This window comes from Perca fluviatilis, chromosome 18 (genome assembly GCF_010015445.1).
Source record: "Perca fluviatilis chromosome 18, GENO_Pfluv_1.0, whole genome shotgun sequence".
Classification (NCBI taxonomy): Eukaryota; Metazoa; Chordata; class Actinopteri; order Perciformes; family Percidae; genus Perca; species Perca fluviatilis.
Window position 1 is genome coordinate 33,017,471 of NC_053129.1, and position 23,901 is coordinate 33,041,371.

The 23,901-nt window shown below is 42.4% G+C and overlaps 1 protein-coding gene across 2 annotated transcripts in view; it reads left to right on the top strand.

Annotated features, from left to right (window-relative positions):
* Nucleotides 1-23,699, top strand: part of mei4 (meiosis-specific, MEI4 homolog (S. cerevisiae)) — a 74,973-nt gene extending 51,274 nt beyond the window's left edge. For both annotated transcript variants that reach the window (XM_039780909.1, XM_039780908.1), the window contains exon 5: nt 22,357-23,699. In XM_039780909.1, the coding sequence (XP_039636843.1) occupies nt 22,357-22,602 (246 nt within the window). In that variant the 3' untranslated portion in view covers nt 22,603-23,699. The remainder of the gene's footprint in view (nt 1-22,356) is intronic.
* Nucleotides 23,700-23,901: the final 202 nt, after the last annotated feature.

Here is a 23,901-nt window from a genome sequence, read left to right on the forward strand (position 1 = left end):
GCCAGTCAGAAGCAGAGTATGGGAGGCTGTCCTGACAGTACCTAGGTTAGGACTACTAGCCAGTCAGAAGCAGAGTATGAGGGCGTGCCCTGACAGTACCTAGATAAGGACTACTAGCCAGTCAGAAGCAGAGTATGAGGGCGTGCCCTGACAGTAGCTAGGTAAGGACTACTAGCCAGTCAGAAGCAGAGTATGAGGGCGTGCCCTGACAGTACCTAGGTAAGGACTACTAGCCAGTCAGAAGCAGAGTATGAGGGCGTGCCCTGACAGTACCTTGATAAGGACTACTAGCCAGTCAGAAGCAGAGTATGAGGGCGTGCCCTGACAGTACCTTGATAAGGACTACTAGCCAGTCAGAAGCAGAGTATGAGGGCGTGCCCTGACAGTACCTTGATAAGGACTACTAGCCAGTCAGAAGCAGAGTATGAGGGCGTGCCCTGACAGTAGCTAGGTAAGGACTACTAGCCAGTCAGAAGCAGAGTATGAGGGCGTGCCCTGACAGTACCTTGATAAGGACTACTAGCCAGTCAGAAGCAGAGTATGAGGGCGTGCCCTGACAGTACCTTGATAAGGACTACTAGCCAGTCAGAAGCAGAGTATGAGGGCGTGCCATGAAATTGGATAGAATGCAGCTTTAAGGAGGTTAAGCGTTGGCTTCGCTTTTCAGACCCGGCGGTTGCCGCTTGCTTGTTTCTCAAAAAGAACATCACTCAATGAATCTTGTCAACTTTATTTGACAGCCCTAAGAGGTATTATAATTTTACAGTAATATGCCATTTGGATCCTTTTATCATGTTTTTTCTGTGTGATCTCAATTATGTTCCCATTAAAACATTGAGTAAGTTTTAAGTAGATTTCCACAAAAAAAAAGTAGGCAACATTAAATGTGAGTCAGTGAGTGTTATCCACTTCTCTTATGCTAATGTACTCGACAGATGTGACAAGATAACACAATAAATGGAGCCCCATCTCTGGTCCATCGTGACATTTCATCGCTGCTTCCCACATAAGATGGCATTTGTTATTTTAATGAATGAATTGGTCTCTTCTGACCCGCACGTATCCTGCTGTGTTTTCGTCAGTGTCTATGGCGACTGAAAGGGATGTGACAGCAACCAAGGGGTCTTAAACGTTGGAGGTTGCATGTTATTCTATTAATTCTACACCATGGAAATGATCTTTCCATCAGCCTTTTATCGCCTAACAACACACTTGCTGTACCGTCGCAGTAAAGTATGAAATCTTATTTGGGATAATGAGGCTTTTTTTCCCCCCAGAATTTCAGTTCTGTGTCAGGTTTTAAAAAATGTTTTCATTGAAAAGCATTTTAACGCACATGTTGTTTTAGCTTTTTATCTCTTTGGGACTATTTTTGTCCACTGGCCTGTCAGTGAAGATTATAAAGTACGCTTTGCAGAAAGACAGACTCATTATTATTTAAAATAATCGATTCTAAAAATTAAAATTGATCTTTGTTTGATTGATATGACATCTATTAATAAAATCAAATAAAATAAAAAATTTTAATATCTGCCTTTTCACCAAGGATGTAAAAGCCACCACAAACGTTTTGGGGGTCAGTTCTTAATGTAAACGTGCATGGGTAGGTGTGTGTGTGCATACGTGTGTGCATGCGTGCGGTCTAGCCTATATCTCCATGTTCTGTAGTAGTGGTGGCATTTTACTTGATGTACTGAGACACATGGAAGATGAGCTGTGTTGTACTCGGCCATAGTTGAGGCTTTCATATCCAGATGCCCTTTAAAATGATGAGTTGTCTCTCTCTCATGCATATCAGGTCAGGTATGTCATTTGCTTTGAAATTAGAGCTGCACCGATTACAACTTTCTAGGCCGATTCCAATTTCCGATTTTTCATTGAGTTTGACCAGCCGATACCGATTTTATCGCTATAAAATAGAACTATTTAAATTACTCCTGGTGTGGGAAATTCACACACATCAAAAGTTATGGAAGAACCATTTCCTTCTTTTCACATCCAATATCCAACAAAAAAAGTGATATATTTAGCAAACTAAACTTCTGTATTTATGAAAACAGGTAATGGCAATAAAATAATATATAAATAGCAAATAAAAATAAAATAAATATAGCCTTGCAGTTTAAAAATATTTCTCAAAACACACACAGGCCTGTTTGAATGTCAACAGTAATGTTACCTGAAAACAGCGTGTAGTTCCTTTTTCAGCAAGTTTGCTTTATGTGTCATTGGGCATAAATATGAACACTACCGTTGCTGTCAACAGGCTTATCTACTAACGTTAGCTATCGACGGTTAACTCGGAACAATCCAGCAAATAGACGGTACCCTAGTGTGCCGTTATCTGAAACAGATGATTTAACGTCACCGACATTTCATAAACCGCTGATTGAGCGGCAGTGCGCCACTGCTACATGCATATAGCGGAAATCCTGCATGTGCACGCGTGGTGCTGATGTTGTGCGATGTAAATCATGCGTCGCCCGAGTGAATTTGACTGGCATAAAATCGCCGGTCGTGGCCGGTGACATGAAAATCGGCCAATTCCGGTCACCAGCCAGTCAATCGGTGCATCTCTATTTGAAATAGTTGTAGGACTTGTAGCATCTTTCAGGAATTTTCTGGGGACTTCTTTTTGTCCCATCTTTTGGGAGGAAGCTCCAGTGGCATCTGTGATGATGGCTTAATTAATTGGCATTCTTTGGCTCACTTGTTGGCTGGTTGTCTTTTATTTTCCTCCTTAAGTGCTCGCCAGGGGGACATCGAAGGGAGGCCTTCTGGGGGCTCCATCCCCGAATGTTTATCGAATTCCCCAAATCTTTTAGATTTTTTAAATAACTTGGGCTTGGGCTGGGACTGACTGGTCAGTATGAAACTAAAAGACCTAAGGAATCCATTGGGACCAACCAAGAGAGGCTACATTTTGGCGAGGGAAAAACATTTATAAGAAGTCCTTTGGACTCTCACCTCAAGATATCTGAATGAAATGTCTCAATACTGACAGACTGTAGAGTCTGCCGTAGTGTGTTCATGTTAAATAAAAAGTTCATTGATCTATATGCTTTGGGGTCAATTGTTAATGTAACATTAACACTTTTAATAGTGTACCAGGTTAGAGGGAACCTTATACAATTGTCTTTTATATCCAATCAAATCGATACCCAGCCCTATTCAACTTTCTTTCCCCCTCACTCTCTCTGACTGGAGTGGCAAATCAATAGAGCAAAAGTTACATAATTACTGGAGAAATATCGCCATTCATTATGTGAACTCTACTGAAAATAGGTTTCAAGATTAGTAATGCTGCGCACGCCGAATTCGTACCCTACCTATCTTATGTCACTGAAAATTAGAAACATCAGACAGTTTGTGCCTCTCTTTAGGTGGCAGGATTGAAAAATGAATCATCCTCAGCATTTGTTGTGTTCTGGTTTCAGAATGGGGAAGACGGTTGGAGAACAGTTAGATACAAACGTTTTTGTCTGTTTGGGTTTATCGTTGTGTTTTGATCTGGGTTTGTTTCTCTTTTCTTCTTTTCCAACATCCTGTTAATAGGGAACACAAGTTGTATTGATTTTTATCGCCTCCCTTGTACAAGATGATTGTTTATTTCTGCAGACACAACCCCAGGCAATGGGAATTTATTCTTTCTTTCTCTTTACTGGGCCTTTAATGGGGGAAAAATGCATTATTTAATGCCAGTTAGATGTGCCCACATAAACACAAGCTATAGCATTCTTAGACAACTTGAGTAATGGCTACCAGCACTTCACAGTTATAGTCATAATGACTTTGGCATTTTAGGTTGAGCTACTATCTCACTTGCCTACAAATCTGCTACGACCTAACTTCTATCATCCTGAGCACCGTGTAGAGCAGGGATCTTCAACAGGGGGTCTGGGACGCCTAGGGGGTCCTCAGAGTCAATGCAGGGGGGCTGCCAAATTATGGTTAATTTTTGAAAGTTTTTTTGAAAATTAGAAAAGTCTTAACATGAATCCAACATATTATTAGCATATATGAATCCCCATTGCTTCCTGGCCTATAGGTAAGGTAGTCACTAAAGTAGCCATCCACAGATACAGTTCATCCTAAGGATTCACTGTGCCACATGTGTTATGTATAAAGGCTTTAGGGGTGGTAGTAGCTCAGTCCGTAGGGAGTTGGGTTGGGAACCGGAGGGTCGCTGGTGCATGAATACGTCCTGAGAATGTGAGTGTGTATTTCAGGCCTGTGTCCTGTTGAATTCTAACTGAATTTTCCCCACTGGGTATCAATAAAAAGTATATTTTTGCTGCTCCCTGCTCCGTCTCTCTTTCAGTTAAGGGGTCCTTAGCTTAAAAAACATTGAAGACCCTTGGTGTAGAGACATGTACACACTCTGTATTTATTAAGTCTGCAGAGCTGCTTAACTTAAGCAGTCATCGCTGGAGAAAATGTAAAATGAATCCAGCCACTGTTTAGAGCAGTCTGCATCATTGCCAAGTACATTTAAAGAGCAGGAATTTGGCCCAGAAGAAAATACAGTTTTTTACTAGAATCCAAACTATGAGAAACTGTCTACTAGTTTATTTCCCAAATCCACTGATTGGATTAACTTTCACAACTTCAAATACACAGCATGTTAGCAAAGGAGAACTCAAATATTTTCTGCTTTTTTTTTTCGTGATCCGTGTTGTTAAGGGGCGGCTGTTGCTTAGGTGGTAGAGCGTTTGCCTACCAATCGGAGGGTTGGTGGTTCGATCCCTGGCCCCGCAGTCCCATGTTGAAGTGTCCTTGGGCAAGACACTGAACCCAGAATTGCTCCCGATGCTGCGCCATCGGTGTGTGGCTGTTTATCTGATGATCAGGTGGCACCTAGTATAGCAGCCTCGGCCACAGTGAATGAATGTGTGCGAACGGTGAAGGGTTCCTGTACCATGTAAAAGTACAGTGAGTAGTCGTTAAGACTTTATAAAGCACTATATAAATAATCTATTTACATTTAAAAGAAATCTGTTCAATAAGAGCAAGACGGCATGAGCCACGCTACTTACAAAAAATTCCTGCGTCCCGTACATATAATTTAACAACGCTGAGCAAACGGGGCCGAGGAACAACTGCATATGCTCTCATCTCCTTCATCTAAAATGTTTGTCTGATGCTGTCATATGTCAACACTTTGACTACCGTTAGCTTGGAGAGCTAATTCATCTGTTGGGCCACAAACTAAAGAAAATGACACCACCCAAACTAAAGAAAATGAAACCACCCAAACTAGCAGTCAGCCCGACCGATCCTATCGCTAGATTTGGTTTATCAAAGATGCTAGCAAAGCAACACAGGACAGAGAGTAAGCACAGCAGAGACCACAGATTGTTCGGACCTCCATGTTTAAATATATGGCCTATCTTTAAACGTTACGTAAAGTTACGGCTGAAAATGACAGAAATAAACATGAAAAGTTTCCGCAATTCAAAACAACGGCCATTTGTCTACCCAGAAGTGATTTTTGTGTTAGCCAAATGTCACAGTGATTCAGTTTATAAACTAGAGATGGTCCGATGCCAAAGTTCAGAACTGTATCTGGAAGTCAATCCAGCAACTTGTTATCTAATTGATTGGAAGAGCGCGAGGCATTTGAGTGCCTTAAATTGGGATGTTGGTTGCTGCGATGTCCAATGAGAAGTGTGGGGGTCTATATTGTGGCTATGGGTAAAAGGACCTAATGCTGAAGGAAGGGCAGTCATTTTCTGCCGAAAAATACTCAGGGTCTTTCGATTGAATAAAGATCTTATTATTGCACCGTCCGGTCTCCCCTGAAGATTCTTTAATTCGACAAATCTGCCTAAGAAAATCCAAAACTGTACAGAAACAGGTTCTCTGTTTCTTTACGTGGTAAGTAATGAGTAACGGCTACAGTCAACTTTGCAAAAACCTGTTGACGTGTAGAAATGAGCAGCTTTGAAACCTCCCAGTGTTGATGTTTGTAGAGTCACGGACACTTTCCTCCCTGATCAAAGAGCTTGTTAGCTCGGTGGGGTGACCTGCTGTCGGTGAGGTGAGCACGGCTCGATCAGATTTAGGGAAAATGGCAGAGGAATGGATGGACAATTAGTCGAGGATCAAAGCCGTCCTCCATCCCTCCAAGTGCACCGCTCTCATTAGCCATCTAACCAGGAAGCTAAATGAGATCGGTGGATCAAAGTCGCTTTATAAAACGTCAAAATCACATGCTTATAGTCCTGCAGAAATGCACACACCGAAGACATACAAATCAGGTTCTTAAAGGGGCGCTATGCAGTTTTGGCCATTTCTTCGCTGTTTTCTTGATTTTTGCTGGCAGGTGTCTCTCTAGAGCTCCCCCTACAGCTTCAGAATAGATATTTGGCAGCTCCTATGTTTACTTGTGTCTGACTCCTCTCTCGGTCAGTCTGCCGTTTCCTCTTTCTCTGTTCCTCCGACAATGCTTTCCTAGCTTTCTGCTTCTTTTTTGCTGGCTCAGCCATGACAATAGTGTGAAAAACTCCATCGCTACCTCGTTAGCCGGTTCCTGAATGGGCGTGCGTGTGCAGTGCTGTGAAGGATTCAGAATTCAGGATGGTATTGGCTGCGTTGGCAGTTATAAATCAAAGTTTTGACAGAGCCTTGACATCTTGTCCGGGGGGATAATGTCAGTTAATTCAAGTAAAATACAGACTTAGGTTATCCTATGCGAATACGCGGTAGGAAACACCGACGTGAGGGGTCATTTTTAAATCACATAAGGACCCCTGGTAATATGTATGAGTTGGAGAATATACAAATAAACTTGCTTTTGGTAACCCATGTTTATTGCAAACAAAATATCTAGTGAGGTGAAGGTGCTTAGTTTGCATTATACATAAAGGTTCAAGTAGTCTGGCCCGACAGCGGTTCATTTACCGGATAGTTCCAGCGCCGGCGGAAGTTCCTGCCGGATGTCCCTCACCTTCGCTTTCTTTGTGTTTACGTTAAACTCCGGTCGCATCGAGGAAGAGCAACCGGAACCTCTGAGCTAGCAAGCTAACGTTGCACGCTATTGCAAATGATGTTTGAGCCATGTTTTAAGCTAATTTTAATAGCTCCCGTTACTGTATTGTGTGTCTTTTTATGAGTTTTAATACATCCGTGAACGGGAGTGGATGGCTAACAGAAACAAAGCTCCTTGAGCAAAAATGGAGAAAGACGGCAAGTCAAAGTTATTTGCATGTACTGTCGATGTGAAATGAGTTACCGCCGGAGTACGTCCAGTCTCAAATACCAAAGAACTTGAAAAAAATCCCATTTAGAACAGATAAAAAAAGGTGTGATTAATTTGCGATAAATGGTGAGGGGAGACTTAGGTTCAATTGACATCAGAGTGAAAAAAAACTATGAAACTGGCAGACTGATCTCATAAAGTGGCGTATGTATCACACACCAATGCGTATGCCATTTTGGCATGTTATCAAGATGCATAATCGCTTTTTAGCGTGTTTATCAACGCCGTTTGGCCTCCATTGACCTACATTACGTGTGAATTATCGGCGTATCGAGTAGTATGAAAGGACGGAAGTCAGCGGAGGTTGGTTGGGGTGGTGGATGGGTAAAACACAGGACTGTCACCCGGAGAGCCGGGATCGCGTCTCGCGTGTGGCTTTTATCAACCGTGTTTTTTTTTTTTTTTTTAAATAAAGCCTTCCCCAATGTTCTTTTCCTAAACCCAACCGTTTATTGTTTTCCTAAGCGTGTGACGTCGGTCACCGTTGGGTTTTTGTTGTTTTTTTGTGTTACTAAAGCCATTTTTTAACACGTGTGACATTCTCGCGATAGCACGGCACGTTCTTGGCGACGCCACGTGGTGTGTTTGTTTACATCCGCTGTATACAGCGTAGACATACACACGGATAGCTCAAAATGCGTACAGATAACAGGCAAAGTCATGATGTCATGTTGGAAACTGGGGTCACATTGCCTTACTATCCAATTAGAATCCTTATTTATGGCGTGCGTTTGCGTACCCAGCACTTGCTAGTCTGTTTTTCTGTCTCTTTCTTTCTGCCGCAACGAGAGTCAGTTGGATCACTAAAGATTAGCATACACGTAGATCGACTTTGTCTTAAATAGTCATAGCAAGATTCTCTTTATGAACCCCCTTCAATTTATATGGACAGAGGAGAACCAAGGGTAACTCGGTGAGAGAAAAGAGGAAAAGAACGACGAGTTGTCGGTCAAAGGTATAGCTTTTTTGTCAGCTTTTGGCATTTCTGCTCTATGCCGTCTCTCTAAGTGGTAAAACACTGTAAATAAATAGTGTGGTTTGGTCTTTGGGGGAACTTTGCTGTCATATCAGTCGTCTCCAGATGTGACAGAAGTGACCTCCTCTCTGTGACTGTCGCTGCTTCGTCAGACCATTTAACAAAAAGGAAAATAACCATCCACCCCAGTGGACCTCTTGGGTTGCTGATGCCGAGATAAACTTCCAGAAAACAAAAAGAAGCATCACTTTTTCCCCACCGTATGTTTGTGTGTGAACCAGACAAACCTGTGTTCTTCCTCCTCCTCAGGCAGTCGAGATGTCAAGATATGAGTGCAGAGAACGCCGACTTGGATGAGATTGGATCGATTTTCTGTCAGTTTAATCAGTGGATTGCCAGCAAACCGCCTTGAAAGAGACGGTCAGGGGAAAAAATAACACTGCAAGAGGACGCTTGTACAAGACAGAGGCTGGGGAAGAAAAAAAAAAGAGGAAAAATCAATTCCTGGGAGTTGTTGTCAGTTCTGGACTAACAGGAGGGGACGGTGGTGTGTGGTCGTTTTGTAAGTGAGCCTGAAGCACACTGTGCTCATACTCACTTCAGTGGAGGGCCGCCAGGTATCATTTGGTACACTGCACTTTAAAGGAGAGTCGCATCACAAGAGGTAACTTTACTTAACCAAAAGTAAGGACAAATACTATTAAACAAATGGCTATGTATAGAGTAGTCTCGCTTTGCCAGACCTTCCTCCACAGCGCTGCGGAGGAAGGTCTGGCTAGTCCACACAGCTTTACGTGATGGAAGAAAAACGCTCTGGTTTATTGGCATTTCTTTAAACGAATCACTTGAGTAAAGCCCCCCTCCCTCTCCTCCACGCAGCTGCTAGTAGCCAAGGAGGACACGGAGGATTAAGAAAACATGATGGACTCTTCAGAAGAGGACATTATCTTCACTCAAGTTTCTGCACGCGAACGTCGCCGGACGCCACAATCTTCTGAACATAGTCATACTGAGAGATCCAGAGAGAGTTGTGTGGAGCTGATAGTCTTAACTAGCTTTGTAGCAACTCATTTGGCAACGGCTTGAACGTAACGGATGTTCATTAATATCGAAAAGTTACACACTAAAGCTTTAACATCAAACTGGACTTTGCAGTTCTGTTGGACAGACCGAAGAGTGAAGTTGCATTCTGGGTCAACACAGGCTGAACTTCTGTGCATTCAGATGGCAACACTGTGCCTCTCTCTGACGGAGTATTGCTGTGGAGCTGAGGCTGAAGCTTCTCACTCATGCTGTGGGCTTTCTTTTCCACTCTACTGACAAATCAATCTCTGTTCTTGATCAGAAAATGACTGCCCTACACGCTCCCAGGCCGAGCACAGCTTCATTATGTACTCTTTGTCAGCTTCTCCCTCACTCTCTCCACTTGCACTGCCTCACTCTGTTTATCTCTGTCGCCCTCTCTCCCTTTTTTTTAAATCCATCTCTTACCCTGCCTTTTGCATTTTCTATTGAGCTCTGTTCTTTCATCATCTTTTTCCTTCCATTTACCTAGATGCATTTCCTTCTCTCTATATTTTACACCCTTGTATTATTATTTATTATACTTTTATACAGCTATTTAGGTACTAGAGATGTTCCGATATAGATACCAGTATCGGAAAGCGTCCGATACTGTCTAAAAGGCTGCTGTTGGTGTCGGCAAGTACACAAGTCTGTGCACCTATCTGATACCGTGTAATTTAGCCCCCAAAAAAAGGAGAAAACGGCCATCACGTGAGCTCTCTGCTAGCTCCGGTTTGTTCTGCTAATGAGCTAGAAGAGAGCTAGCAATAGTCCGAGTAAAACTACTTTAAAATTGATTGATCGGTATCGGGAAGGAAAAAATGGTTTCGGAACATCTCAAGTGGGTTCAACAGGGTAAAAATATCAAATAAATTAACACCTCCACCTGGGAAAAAAAGGTATTGAGATTTGAAGTAACTTAATCAGAGTTACAGTCGCAGAAGGTTGAGAGCTAATTAGCAGCTTTCATTAGGCGTTAAAAGAGTTCTAGCAATTAGCCCTTTGATATGTCACTTTTCAAAGCAGCACGAAGCTACTCCTAGAGCGTGAGAGATCAAATAATTTGTTCCCAAACTGCAGGAGTGTCAGTCCCTCAAAAAGGTGTCCAACAAGTTTTTATCGTTTGCAAAATCATGACAAAAACTGTTGTTTGTGTGTGTAAAGAGTTAGATGAGTGTTTTCTTTCCTTTCTTTACTCACTGGTTTGAAGTCGGTTAGGCTCAGTTGGAGAGATGAGATGCCATTTATTTGCGTGCATCTTTGCGTGATTTTCTTTTTATACATAGTGTTGAGCATTGATGAAAGGAGCCTGACAAAGAAATACTTTAATTGCCATGACTGCTTTACTGGAATTGTTGTGAATCAGACAAAGAAGGAACTTATGACATTTGTGGACAGAGTTGGTGCTTTAATGGGCAACAGTTCTGATAATCTATTCATTGTTTAGGTCAGTTATCAAGCAAAAATTGTAACTATTCAGCAGTTCAAGGCTCTTAAATGTAAGGATTTGCTGCTGTTTCTTGTCTTGACATCACTAGGGCAGTGCTCGATTGAAGAAATTCTTAGTCGACTAACACTTATTCAATTGTATCGACTAATTGATTAGTTGATTTAATCGACAGATCTGTAAATCTGAGTTTCTCCGCAAAGAGTCATGCAAAAGCACCACTTTAATTCTGCTGTTTACCAGAGATTTGCTCGTACGTTTCTTGGAAATAAGTCATTCAGCATGAAAAAAAGCATAAAACATGACTAATTGACTAAAGAAATCTAAGTTGACTAAGACCAAAACGACCGATTAGTCGACTAATCGACTAAGAGGGAGCAGCCCTACAGTAAACTAAATAACTTTGGGTTTTGGAATGTTGATCGGACATTGTTGGTCCTTTGTCTTCCTTTGTGTTGGCATTTTAAACTCTGGTGGATTTGTGAGGACTATGGTTAACTGCTTCTCAGATCTCTGCAGGGTAAATCCAGACTAAAACTACTTTTGAACGTACACGTTCCACCAATACAAGTTCCTTCCCGAGGCTATTTAGCAGCGGCTCTGCGCGGAGCTTAGCGCCGCCCATGACGATTGTGATTGGTTTAAAGAAATGCCAAGATGCCAGAGCATCTTTTTCTCCCATCCCAGAATGTTGTGTGGAGTAGTTCGGACAAAACAACATATTTCAAGACCTCACAATGTGAGAAAAGAAAATAATCGTAGAATGATCAAATGAAAATAATCCTTAGTTGCAGCCCTGTTTTTTTGTCACGAAGTGAACCCCTCGTTTCCCCCTCCTAATGTGTCTTCATTCTTGTATTTTCTCCCCTTGGAGAAACCTTCAGCCTCACTTCTCAGTCTGACACTCCCTCCATCGGCTTGCCGGTGACCCAGTCAGAACAGTAACGAGCTGCAGGTCTAATCAAACGGACGATTAAATCCCATTCAGGGTGCTTCTTTATAATCCCAAGGCAGCTGATGTTATCTGGGTCATGGTGCTTCAGGCTCCCTTGCTGCATACATATCCAGGAGTTGTCTCCTCACCACAGTCCAGCTCCTCATACACCTCCACTGCAAAAAGGCTTTTTACATTTCTAAAACCAGGGGTTATTTACAGGGGCAGGTGTGGATGGTTTGGTTCTTTTAAACATCCCTACAAGGAGCCCCCAAACTATGAAATGTCCATCTGCTTATTATTTCAACACCGTCTCGATGCTGATTAATTTCTCATTTCTTCCTTCAATCCACAGTAACTAGAGTTTAAGTAATGACTATGTAGAGCAGGGGTGTCAAACTCAACTTCACTGAGGGCCACATGGGAAAATAAGAATCACATAAAGGGCCACACATACGTTCATTAACATGCTTTTATTTAAGAGAAAAGTCAGATACCTTTGACTGTATCATTTCATGTCTTATAAAGTCTTCTCACTTAAGTTTGGTCAACATAAAGCCCTGAAAAAGTGGGCAAAAAAGTTGCTTAGCCATCATAGAAAAAAGCGCCAAAAAAGGTCAAACAAAGCTACAAAAACATTGGGGGAAAAAACGTCGGAAAAAGTGGCAAAAATTTGGAAAAAAGCATCGGCATAAGTGACAAAAACTTCAGAAAATACAACAAAACGTTGAAGAAGCGACCAAAACTATGTTGGCCTAAATTTATTGGGAACCTAAATTGATATGTGGGATGGATCAAAGTCTGCGAGGGGCCCTGTTTATTGTTCCATACGAGATGCTGTCACATGTAAGGGCATTTCAGCCTCATTTCATTCACCCAGACACTTTCATTGAACTTAATTTCAACTTATGTTCACGTATTATCTTTATTAATTCACACGTGTACAACAAGTTCTCTGATTACAGTTTATCCTGAGGGGAACATGAATGTCTGAACCAAATTTCATGGCAATCCGTCCAATTGTTGTTGAGATGTTACACAAAAAAAAAAAAAATGTGAACGTCATGGTGGTGCCAGAGGAAAACTGGGAGGATTACCAGAATCAGTATGATTCATCCTCTGGGAACCGATAATCAAATCCAAATTGAATCCTCAGAACCGCAGCTGTGATCAAGCTGTGCCATTCAAACACAGAACTTTATCTCTGGGAAGCTAATTAACACCTTTTGATGGTGTGTGCCTCTGTGTTAGAGGTGCAACCCCCTGCAGATATTCAAAACTATCTACAACATCCCTCTGACAAGCTTCAAAGCCACAACTCATCTTCATGCTCACCTAGAAAGCCTATTACGAAATAACCCTTCCTTCGACCTCAGCCTCATCCGAACCCTCGCGTCCAACCTTTGGCTAAAGTCACTCAGCGGGAGAAGTTCATTTTGACTTTGCGGTTTGGCCTGGAAGTGAAAAGCTGTCCTGTAACTGGCGTGGAGAGCGATGGTAGTTTATCAGGATTATTAAAAGGCTGCAGCAAATCCTGTCAGTGTCAGCCTGCAGCCGGCGGATCCCAGAGGAGCTCTAACGAGCCAACCGACAGCTCAATCAGTCTGTCCGGCTGTTTTCACCCTCTCATTTAGAAAGCGACTTTGGTAACGTGCAGATGGGCCCTCCGTCACTTCATCTCATGTTCTTATCGCCAAATGTTTCTGTCCTTTTTCATTGAGTTCCATTTGTCTTCTGTTCTGTTGTTCTTTGGCTACAGCCACTATAGGAATTTAAACATTGGTAGCCATTGGAGAAGCATTGGCACTGCAAGTTATTATTGGAAGTTATACACTACAACTAAATGTACATATTGAAACTCAAGACTCACATAGTAAGTCATAGATAGACAGTTTATGGCAGGGGTATTTGAATCGTAATACATTTTTAGTACTAACAGAAATGTGTCTGTTTCTGAAAATAAAAAATAAAAAAACTGTCAGGTTCCAAAAGCTAATATTGCTGTTGCCTGGTCAAATTCTCCAGTCTTGCCTATTTTACACTTTTATTTCAATTTGATTCAGTTTAGTAACTGTTTTCATCAACAGTGGTTCAGTTAAAAAGTATACATAGCTGAGCACATATCTCAATACATCTGATAGATAGGACAAAATAAATATAAAATACTCAATTATATGGAGATTTACAGTACTTTGTGCTTGTAGAATAAGTCAGCGGATAATGGGTGGCAAGGTCGGGCAATTTCATCACTTTGCTCCAGGCTGAAATATCTCAAAACTATTGGATGGATTGCCAAAAATGTATCTAGCACAAGCAGCAGGTCAAAAGTTTTACTTAACTATATGAACATATATTAAATTAAATTGCACAAAAGAAGACAGCCATGGTTCTAAATAAAGATGATGGACATGGTGAACATTATACCGGCTAAACATCAGCATGTTAGCATTGTTTTTATGATGCATTTTAACACTCACCAGCTCAAGTACTGCCTCACAGAGACATTAGCGTGGCTGTAGACTCTTCCACCACCTCAACTGGCTGTCTGTGGATTACTGTAGTCGACTAGCCTATATCCACGACCTTCCACTTCCAGGATCGCTACGGTGGCGCCGGCTCTGTCCGGGGCTTAGTGCAGCCCAAGACGATTGTGATTGGTTTAAAGAAATGCCAATAAACCAGAACACGTTTTTCTCCCATCCTGGAATTCTGTGTGGACTAGCCAGACCTTCCTCCGCAGCGCTGTGGAGGAAGGTCTGGCAATGCGAGGTTACTGTAGTCCCTTTAATGTGCTAACCTGACGAGCCCGAAGGTTTGAACCATCTGAGAAGCAGTCATTGGAAACTGTTTGGAAAAGGGTAGGCACTGAAATACCCGGCAGCTGGTTTAGTGAATCATCTGTCTTTTATGTTCGCCATTGTCGTTCTGAACGAGCAGTGGCGGCCGTCTCACGCACTTAAACCACGCCCGTATCTGCCAGTAGCTCTCCACCGGACGCTGATTGGTTCGGTCTGCTGCTGTTCAGACACAAATGCATTCAATTGAAGCCTGTTGAGATGGATTTTTGTGTGATGTGTGATCCTACGATTCACACAGGATATCGCGAGAATCCAGCTGCCTTGCAAGGAAATAATGTTCTGTTTCCAAGAGAAAGTTAAAAACTTAATTTCATTTAGGCAAATTTCATTTAGGCAGGATCTTGTGTTTGAATTTAATATTTGAGATTTTGTAGTTGCAATTAAAAGATTTGTTGAAAATCTTGTTTACATTCTCCAAATTTACTGCACCTATCGAAAGAAATGACACTACGGTGTTGTTTTGGTACTAGTATTGTTGATACCGTGTCAGAGGGTTATTGAATCAATAGTCAGCTGTTATCCGGGCTCTTTTTAATGCTCAATGTAAGGCAGTCAGACTTCCAAAAGCAGGTTGCATTTGAGGAGGCCAGCAGGTCTGCTGTGTTGTAAGAAGCGACCTTTTCTGCCAGACCCCACCGGGGGACGAGCAGTTGTTCTGTTTGTGTATATTCTTCACTGAAGCTCAGTCACGGCTCCCTGCAGATTTTCAATCCAGTTATCGATTTTTGCAGTCCATCTAGTGCCACGCCATGGCTTTATAAATTGTATAGGCATGTGGGTGTTTGACAGGTTGGAGATGAAAGTAAGAATATCTCGGGCTCCCTCTTACCAACCTAACTGACGTAAACCACCTCCATTTACTGAGTGCGGTTATATATGTTGTTGTCAAATGACACTAATGGTGTAGTGTTGTTTAGAGGGGTCACGATTGGCTGCCAGATGGATCCGGATAAAAGTAAATAAGAGTGGTTGTTTGTGCCGATTTCTGCAGCATTGCACCAGATCAGTAGCCTGGAAATCCAGACCCAAATCCGAAAGATTAAGGGTCTGGCATTGAGTAATGAAAATGGCCCAGCTCGAGGGGCGGCACCAAGCATGCATTTGAGAATCTCACTGCACACAATTGGTTAGCACTACGACCAATCACAACAATACACAGGGTGATGTATCCAGAGCCCCATACGCTTAGCTACCAGCGGAGCTAACTGGTAGATTAAACTCTTAGCTACCAGCGGAGCTAACTGGTAGATTAAACTCTTAGCTACCAGAGGAGCTAACTGGTAGATTAAACTCTTATCTACCAGCGGAGCTAACTGGTAGATTAAACTCTTAGCTACCAGCGGAGCTAACTGGTAGATTAAACTCTTAGTTACCAGCGGAGCTAACTGGTATATTAAACTCTTAGCTACCAGCAGAGCTAACTGGTGTATTAAACTCTTAGCTACCAGCGGAGCTAACTGGTAGATTAAACTCTTAGCTACCAGAGGAGCTAACTGGTAGATTAAACTGTCGTCATCTGTTTAGCTCGCCTCTGGCCCGCCTATATCAGATACACCGATGTGATTGGTGCAGCTCGGCTACAAGGGCATAGTTAATGAGCATCATTACTGAATGCCAGAGTGACTCGCTGAGCAAATTCAAATTGTGCTCTCGCGAGATCTCTGGATTTCCAGGGTACCAGATCAGAAGTATCCTTTATCATTCTGGATCATTATATTTCCATATCTGTGTCTAAAACGTTGGAAAAGTGGCTGGGATAGCTCAGTTGGTAGAGCAGGCGCACATATATAGAGGTTTTGTCCTCTACGCAGCGGACGTAACGTAATGTAACTAAAGTCTTTTAATAACATTAATTTGGCTTAGGTGCAGCTCAAAACCGCTCGGGTGCTGCACCTAGAGGCAGGGAAAACCCTGGATTAGATAAGCCGTTTGTTGTCTCAGAGGGAGTCGGACCAAATCAGTTTGATGTGCAGAAGCAAACCATTTTTGGCAATTTCTTAGACTGTATAAAGGTGTTGAAAACCTTTTTTAGGACAGCGTATTTCCTGGGGCCAGAAGCACAGTGTTTATTGGCAGTTATGTACCCTGTTCTGTGCCCCCTCATATTTTTTTTAACATGCCCTTTATGTTTTTCCAGCTCAGTGTTTTTTAAATGATGGTCGTCCTTGAATAAACAAACTTCTCTTGCATTTAAAAATGGCAGGGGCACCTTGCTGCGGTTTTGATAGTTTTGATAAACTTCTCAACTTTTGGATGTCCTGGTTGGCCACCAGTCTAAAGCCCTATTCACACGGGATTAGTATCATCTAGGGACCTCGTGTGATTTAGAAATTACCCCCCCACATCTTGAGTTTCATGTGGCGTATTCACATGGGATAAGCAAAGCCTGCTTATACTTGAATTTACTGACATATATGTACCCCGAGAGTTGGCTACCCGGAGGCCGCAGAGGACGGCCAGGGCGAGGCCGCTGCACCACACTCAGGTCGGGGTTCTGTATCTTTTTGGGCCAGGCCTGGTAGAGGTTATAGAGGTGTATATATATAGAGGCATACCCTATCACTCACGACACGGCAGCACCCACACAGCATCACGTCATCCCTCGGACGAAGCCTCAAGTAGCACGTCAACTCGGGGACGGAGGGTCTCCGGTCTGACAGTGGTTTAGACTTGGTTGGCCATGAAAGGCGGCGTCCACAGCCCCCCACCAACCCATATCCATCTTAAAAAAAATGATATACGACCCCACCAAATCAGACCTGTCGGTCACAGGACCTTGGTGTTCAGCGAAATATGGTAGGTCATTTTCGGGGGGATCTTTTCTTGATAAATTACAGACATTGCCAAATCGCACAGGATTAAGATCACAGACAACCTGCCTAATTTTTACAAATGACCAGAGGTCACCAGGTAATACTAATCCCGTGCAAATAGGCCTTTAAGACTCCCACCATATAACTTTACATTGCTGCTTGAATCCAACTTTAATGTCACTTCCGTTCAAAACATGAAAATCTGCATATTAATTAATGTTAAAGCCTGCAAACAGGATATGCACTGCTTAGCCAGTTAAACCGAAATCATGTTTTAAATAAATCATGGCATTCTCTATGTAGGAAATCCTTTAATTCCCACACTTCATTTCATCTAATATTTTTGGTTGTTCATATTAAATGGATCACCCAGCGATACCGCTAGAGCACAATAAATCATTTGCTGCTTGAATCCAACTTTAATGTCATTCCCGTCTCTCTCTGTTCCCATGTTTCCTGTCACTCTACACTCCAGGCTGACCAATTAATGATCTTGGCCCTATTCATCAGCCGATATTATCACAGATATATTGGTAACACTGTGTCGGCCAAGTAACCCATAAGTAACGTAACACAAGTAACAGTAAAAATGTCTAGAATCGACTCAGCCTATGTTGTTGAGTTAAGTACTTGCATTATCCCAAATCTTTCCAACAATGTTCAAACCCAGAGAAATAGACGTTTGGTCGCCTGTCGTTGGTGTCATTTCCCTTGTCTGCCATAATCTTTTTTTGCAGTTTTAGGCTACGTTTTTACGATACACTTTAAGATCTTCGTGGTTTTTAACTATATATTAGAACCAGATAAAGGTTTTTAGTCATCGTTCGTCTTAAGTTCTCAGAGAAACGAGCTGAGCAATCGTTAGCGGCAGCCCGGCTTGCAGGCCCTCCGCCAAACAGCCCAACAGCGTCGGAAAACAGATTTTTAAAGTGAAGCTGCTTTATTCTTTGGTTTTACCGGTTTGAGGCAGCGGGTCTGTTTGTTTTGGAGAGGAGAAGACCTCTGCGGATAAAAACCTCCTGAACGATGAACACTGAAGGAATCCTAACCTTCGGAAGCTGACTGAAATGAAGACTATAACTCCTATGATCCAACTGTGTCTTTTGTTTTTTGTTTTGATTGAATGACCCCTAGCGGCAGAAAATTAAAATTTTGTGCATTTAAGGAATCTGTATCAAAAATTATAGATGGTTCGATACCATTTTTTCCTTCCCGATACCGATTTCGATACCTTGCGTATCGGCCGATACCGAGTGCTGATTCGATAACCAGTGTGTCATATATTTTATTATGTTTTAACAGGGACAGTGTACTACTATCCCTGTATGCATGTGATAAGATTTCTATCTTTGTTTTCTGGCCTGGCTCGGGTTAAACCTTTTGTGAAACATGAAGAAACGCAAACAATGAACGCCGCAGAACTTTATTTTATTATCCAGTTTGACAGCGGGTCATGACGGAAAAAGAACATCAATAAACAACTTTAAAGTACATTTTCTTCTGGGCTGAATTGCGTCTCATCGGATCGGTTCATAAACCCCAGTACTCGCCGATACCGATACCAGCGTTATAGGCAGTATCGGAGGCTTTTCCGATACTGGTATCGGAACATCGCGATCAAAAATGTCCTAAACTAGCTAAAAATTAACCGGAAATGTTCCTAAACCCCAAGGTCACATCATCAAATGACTTGTTTAGTCTGTGACTAACGGTCCAAACACCAAAAGATAATTAATTAGTGTAATATAAAATGGAGGAAAGCATGAAAAATCCTCACTGTTTAGACGGTAACAGCAGCAACCGGAGAAATTCTTTCCCCTCTTCCAGTATGTGCTCAGCTTCAGTTGTTTGTCTGGTTCAAAACATGAAAATCTGCATATTAATTAATGTTTAAGCCTGCAAACAGGATATGCACTGCTTAGCCAGTTAAAACCGAAACCATGTTTGAAATAAATCATGATATTCTCAATGTAGGAAATCCTTTTATTCCCGCACTTGCGGCTTCATTTCATTTAATATTTTTGTCAGTTTGTTCATATTGAATGGATCACCCAGCGCTAGCGGCTGAGCACAATTAATCATTTAAATGTGCAGAGACTCTGCATGGACAGAGCTCAGATAATCGTCTTTTAAACGATGATTTGCCGAGCCACGTCAGGCTGCCGTCTTCTCACCTCTCAGTCACTCCGATGAAATATGTCCTTTCCATCTTGTTGACAGTTGCCGCAGCGGGCGGTGTGAATATCTGCGACCGCTGTGTCAAGCTGCCTGACACCATCTCTTAACACTGTAGCTTCCCAAATGCTTCACCACATATGCACACATACTGTATATACATAAAGTACAGACCTGTATTCACAATTCAAACACACATGTAACACTTAATGTGAGCCTATTACACATGCTGAAGATTTGTGTATATCAGTGATATATGAAAACACGGCAGTAAAAGATGATTTATCATCTATAACTCACATTTTAATGATAGTATATTCAGTATGTCACTATGGTTCTTAATTTATGAGGTCCTGTTCCTTACAGACGCGCCTTTGAATCAATTTACTGATATTCAAAGATGAATGACGCGCAAGATATTTAATCTTATGGCAAGCTAATAAATATTAGGCATATCTTTCCAGTGTTACTAAATCATAAAGTGTTGCCCCCGGGCCCCCAGGGAGTGAGCCGGCTTTGAAGCCAATTTGACAAAGCAGCCGAACAGTGGAATCGCATCTTCTGTGTCCGCGTCATCGTGACGCCAAAAATACTTTTTCCCAGAGACTTACATGACGAAAGAGACTATCTGTAAATCAGTGAATACATTTAGTTTAATTTATTATGATGGTTGGATGGTTAGACGTAAAGAAAATTGAGTTATATGTGCTAAGTGCTAAGTGACCCAATTCTGATGATGGTTTGTGTGTGTGTGTGTGTGTGTGTGTGTGTGTGTGTGTGTGTTGGGCTTGTTTAACTATATTTGTGGGGTCCAAAAACTGGTAGTCCAGTATACTTGTGTGGTCCCTGCAGCTTTGTGGGGCCAAAATGCTGGACCCCACAAGTTTAAAGGGCTGTTTGAGGGTTAAGACTTGGTTTTAGGATTAGGGATAGAATTAGGTTATGGTTAGGGTGAGGGTAAGGGTTAAGGTTAGGCATTTAGTTGTGATGGTTAGGGTAAGGGGCTAGGGAATGCATTATGTCAATGACCGGTCCCCACAAAGATAGTGCCACAAACGTGTGTGTGTGTGTGTGTGTGTGTGTGTGTGTGTGTGTGTGTGTGTGTGTGTGTGTGTGTGTGTGTGTGTGCGTGCATGTTTTAAGAGGTGTTGTTGTCACATTCTGTCAGCTCTTTGAAAGCTTAAGCCATCTGGTGGTTGTTTTTCTCCATGGCATCTCTCTCTCTCACACACACACACACAAACAAAGGTGCACACACGGAAACTTTCACACGCGACAACATCTGCCACACGCACATTTCCAAAGACAGTGAGATACAGGCCGGAGGAAATGCAGTAGCTTCTCTTTTGAATAATTCCCATTTGGTTTGGAGTGTTTTGAACTCGGGTGTGTTGCTCTATCAGACTAACAATCACACTACATATCTCAGTGTCTAAGTGTTTGCAGCATGTTGCAACATCATCTATCAATCCATCATCCTTCAAGGATTCCTCCAGTCTTGGTTTATTTGTGTAGTGATTCACATTTTCTGCAGGTTTCTCTCCCTTGGATTACATCGATCAGAAACCGATACGCAGTCGCGTAGTTTAAAGGACTTCTATAACCCTTTTAGAACAAAACCAACCAATGCCCGCGGAAGCTAAGGCTTCTGTTTTCTGCGTCATTACGTTATGCGCCCGAGATGATGTCATCACATTACGTGACGTCCGGTCCAAAACGGGCTCATAACTAAATTCAAAATCCTTTGTTAATCTCACAATGGGGTCATTCACACTGTTGCAGCAGCAATGGGTAAGAGGAAAAGTAGAAGACACACGTTAACACATAATAATAAATATAATTAAAGAGATCCATCCATCCATCTTCGTCCACTTATCCGGAGTCGGCTCGCAGGGGCAGCAGCTCCAGCAGGGGACCCCAAACTTCCCTTTCCCGAGCCACATTAACCAGCTCTGACTGGGCGATCCAGAGGCGTTCCCAGGCCAGGTTGGAGATATAATCCCTCCACCTAGTCCTGGGTCTTCCCCGACACAGACGAGGCCTCCTCCCAGCTGGACGTGCCTGGAAAACCTCCTTAGGTTGGCGCCCAGGGGGCATCCTTACCAGATGCCTGAACCACCTCAACTGGCTCCTTTCGACGTAAAAGAGCAGCGGCTCTAGTCCGAGCTCCTCGCGGATGACTGAGCTTCTCACCCTATCTCTAAGGGAGACGCCAGCCACCCTCCTGAGGAAACCCATTCGGCCATAATGAAAGAGAGTAAATATTAAATAGTAAAATGTATTTACAGTAATTGCACAGTCACATGTTTTATTGCATGTTTTATCAGCCCTGGTGTGTGTGTGTGTGTGTGTGTTGTTTTGTCCATGTGGTCTACTGGGAGCAGTAGACCTGGTGTGTGTGTTTTGTCCATGTGGTCTACTGGGAGCAGTGCTGATTGTAGAGTCTGACAGCAGCAGGCAGGAAAGACCTGCAGTATCTCCCCGTGACGCAGCACGGGTGCAGCAGCCTGTCACTGAAGGAGCTGTTCAGTGCTGACAGAGTTTCCTGCATGGGGTGGGAGGTGTCCTAATTTGGCCACTATCCTCCTGTCTCCCACCACCTCCACGGCGTCAAGGGGGCAACCAAGAACAGAGCTGGCCTTCTTAATGAGCCTGTCCAGCTGTCTATAAATATACATTTTAAAAAAAGTATCCGTTCAGGCACCGGCACTGTTTTAAAAGTATCATTTTAGCACAGAAAAAGAAATTCCAAACGATACCCAACCCCAGTGTTGTCTTATTAATGATACTAGCAGCCCTATCGTTGATGTTTCTTCTTGTTTTTCAGGGCCAGGAGAGCTCGGTTCTGAACCAGTTTCCTGTGGACCAGTATCATAACTCGTGCTACCTGTTCTGGATCCTGGAGGAGCTCCTGCAGAAATCGAAGGTACCATGCACGGTGGAGGTGGGGTCGGATCAGACGGGCTTCATGAAGCATTTGGAACAGCGCGTCTTTCAGTTGTCGGACGAGTTCCCGTTGTTTTTCATCTGCATGTGGAGGTTAGGAGGTCTCTTCACCCCCTCGGACAGATAAGATCCACCCGAGAGCAGGGCTCAGGTGGGCTGCATCCAGAGGGTTGCTTTCCTCTTCCTCCATAATGACTGAACAGTTTGAAACAACAGACTCAACGCTGCTGACCTGCGTCTAGAGAAACGGGCACGTTATTCTGTACAACAGCTCAGATACTGAGCACTTAAACTTAGCGGACATCATACTTCATCCACCTAAATTTCATGTGAAGCCAAGAAATGTCAGGCCAGAAAAACTGACACCCTAAAGGTGGATATCACGTTTTTTTCCCTGTGCTTTCAAAGGATTATTGTCGATGTAGAGGTAGTCATTAAATAACATAACAGAATAATATGTACCTCACGAGGATTTCAACTTTTTTTAGAGGCTTTGTGCCACCAAACAAATGTGGGGAACTGTTTGTACTTTGGGCCCATTTGGTTTTAATTTGTTCCAGTGGTGTAAAATGCATGACTGCACAAATGAGTAGGAATAATTATATTTTCTAATAGTTGTGTTCTAATGTATCTGTAATTGAGTAATAATAAGAAATGTTTTTTTAATTGCCAACAAAAAGGTTTAAACAAAGTTGTATCCCTTCAATGTGGTAAGGATTTGTTTGACATTGAAGTGCAGTTTTTTAATTGAGTAATAACACCGAAAACAATCACTGCAAGCCACAAGATGACTAATGATTCTCGTTAAGTGTACTAATACTAATCCTCTTTAAATGGCTCTCTGTAATGGATCAGTGCTTACAAAGGCCTCACGTAAAGGACTTCTGTGTTTCTCTTGGCGTTATTATTCCACTTATTGATGGTCGAAACTCGGGTGCTGAGTAAACGGTATGTTTTATATTTCCTGCAGGGGTTCAGTGCGGCTCTTTAATATACTACACAAGTGTCACTGAAATAATCTGGATCATTTCCAGCCCAAGTGTTACAGAACGTCCCAACTTTACAGAATGATGTGATTAAAGAGTTCAGATTTCTGAGTCATTTAGAAGATAGTATTTGTACGTGTTATTTTATGTGATGCAGTAAAGCGTATCCTTCATTTTGAAATTCGTTTTGATATGTTAGTAAGTACAAAAGTAGATAATAAATAAAAATGAAACAACACAATAACACAGGGGTGTCAAACTCATTTCATGGCGTTTTTCCATCACACGGTACCTGCTCGACTCGCCTCTACTCGCCTCGCAAAGTCATCCAGTGGGCCTGGCGAAAGCCAAAACTTATGACGCCTCCCATCTGATTTAAAAAAAAAAAAAAAAAAAATATTTAACAATACCCTACCTATTTATTGTCCAAAATAGGGCTG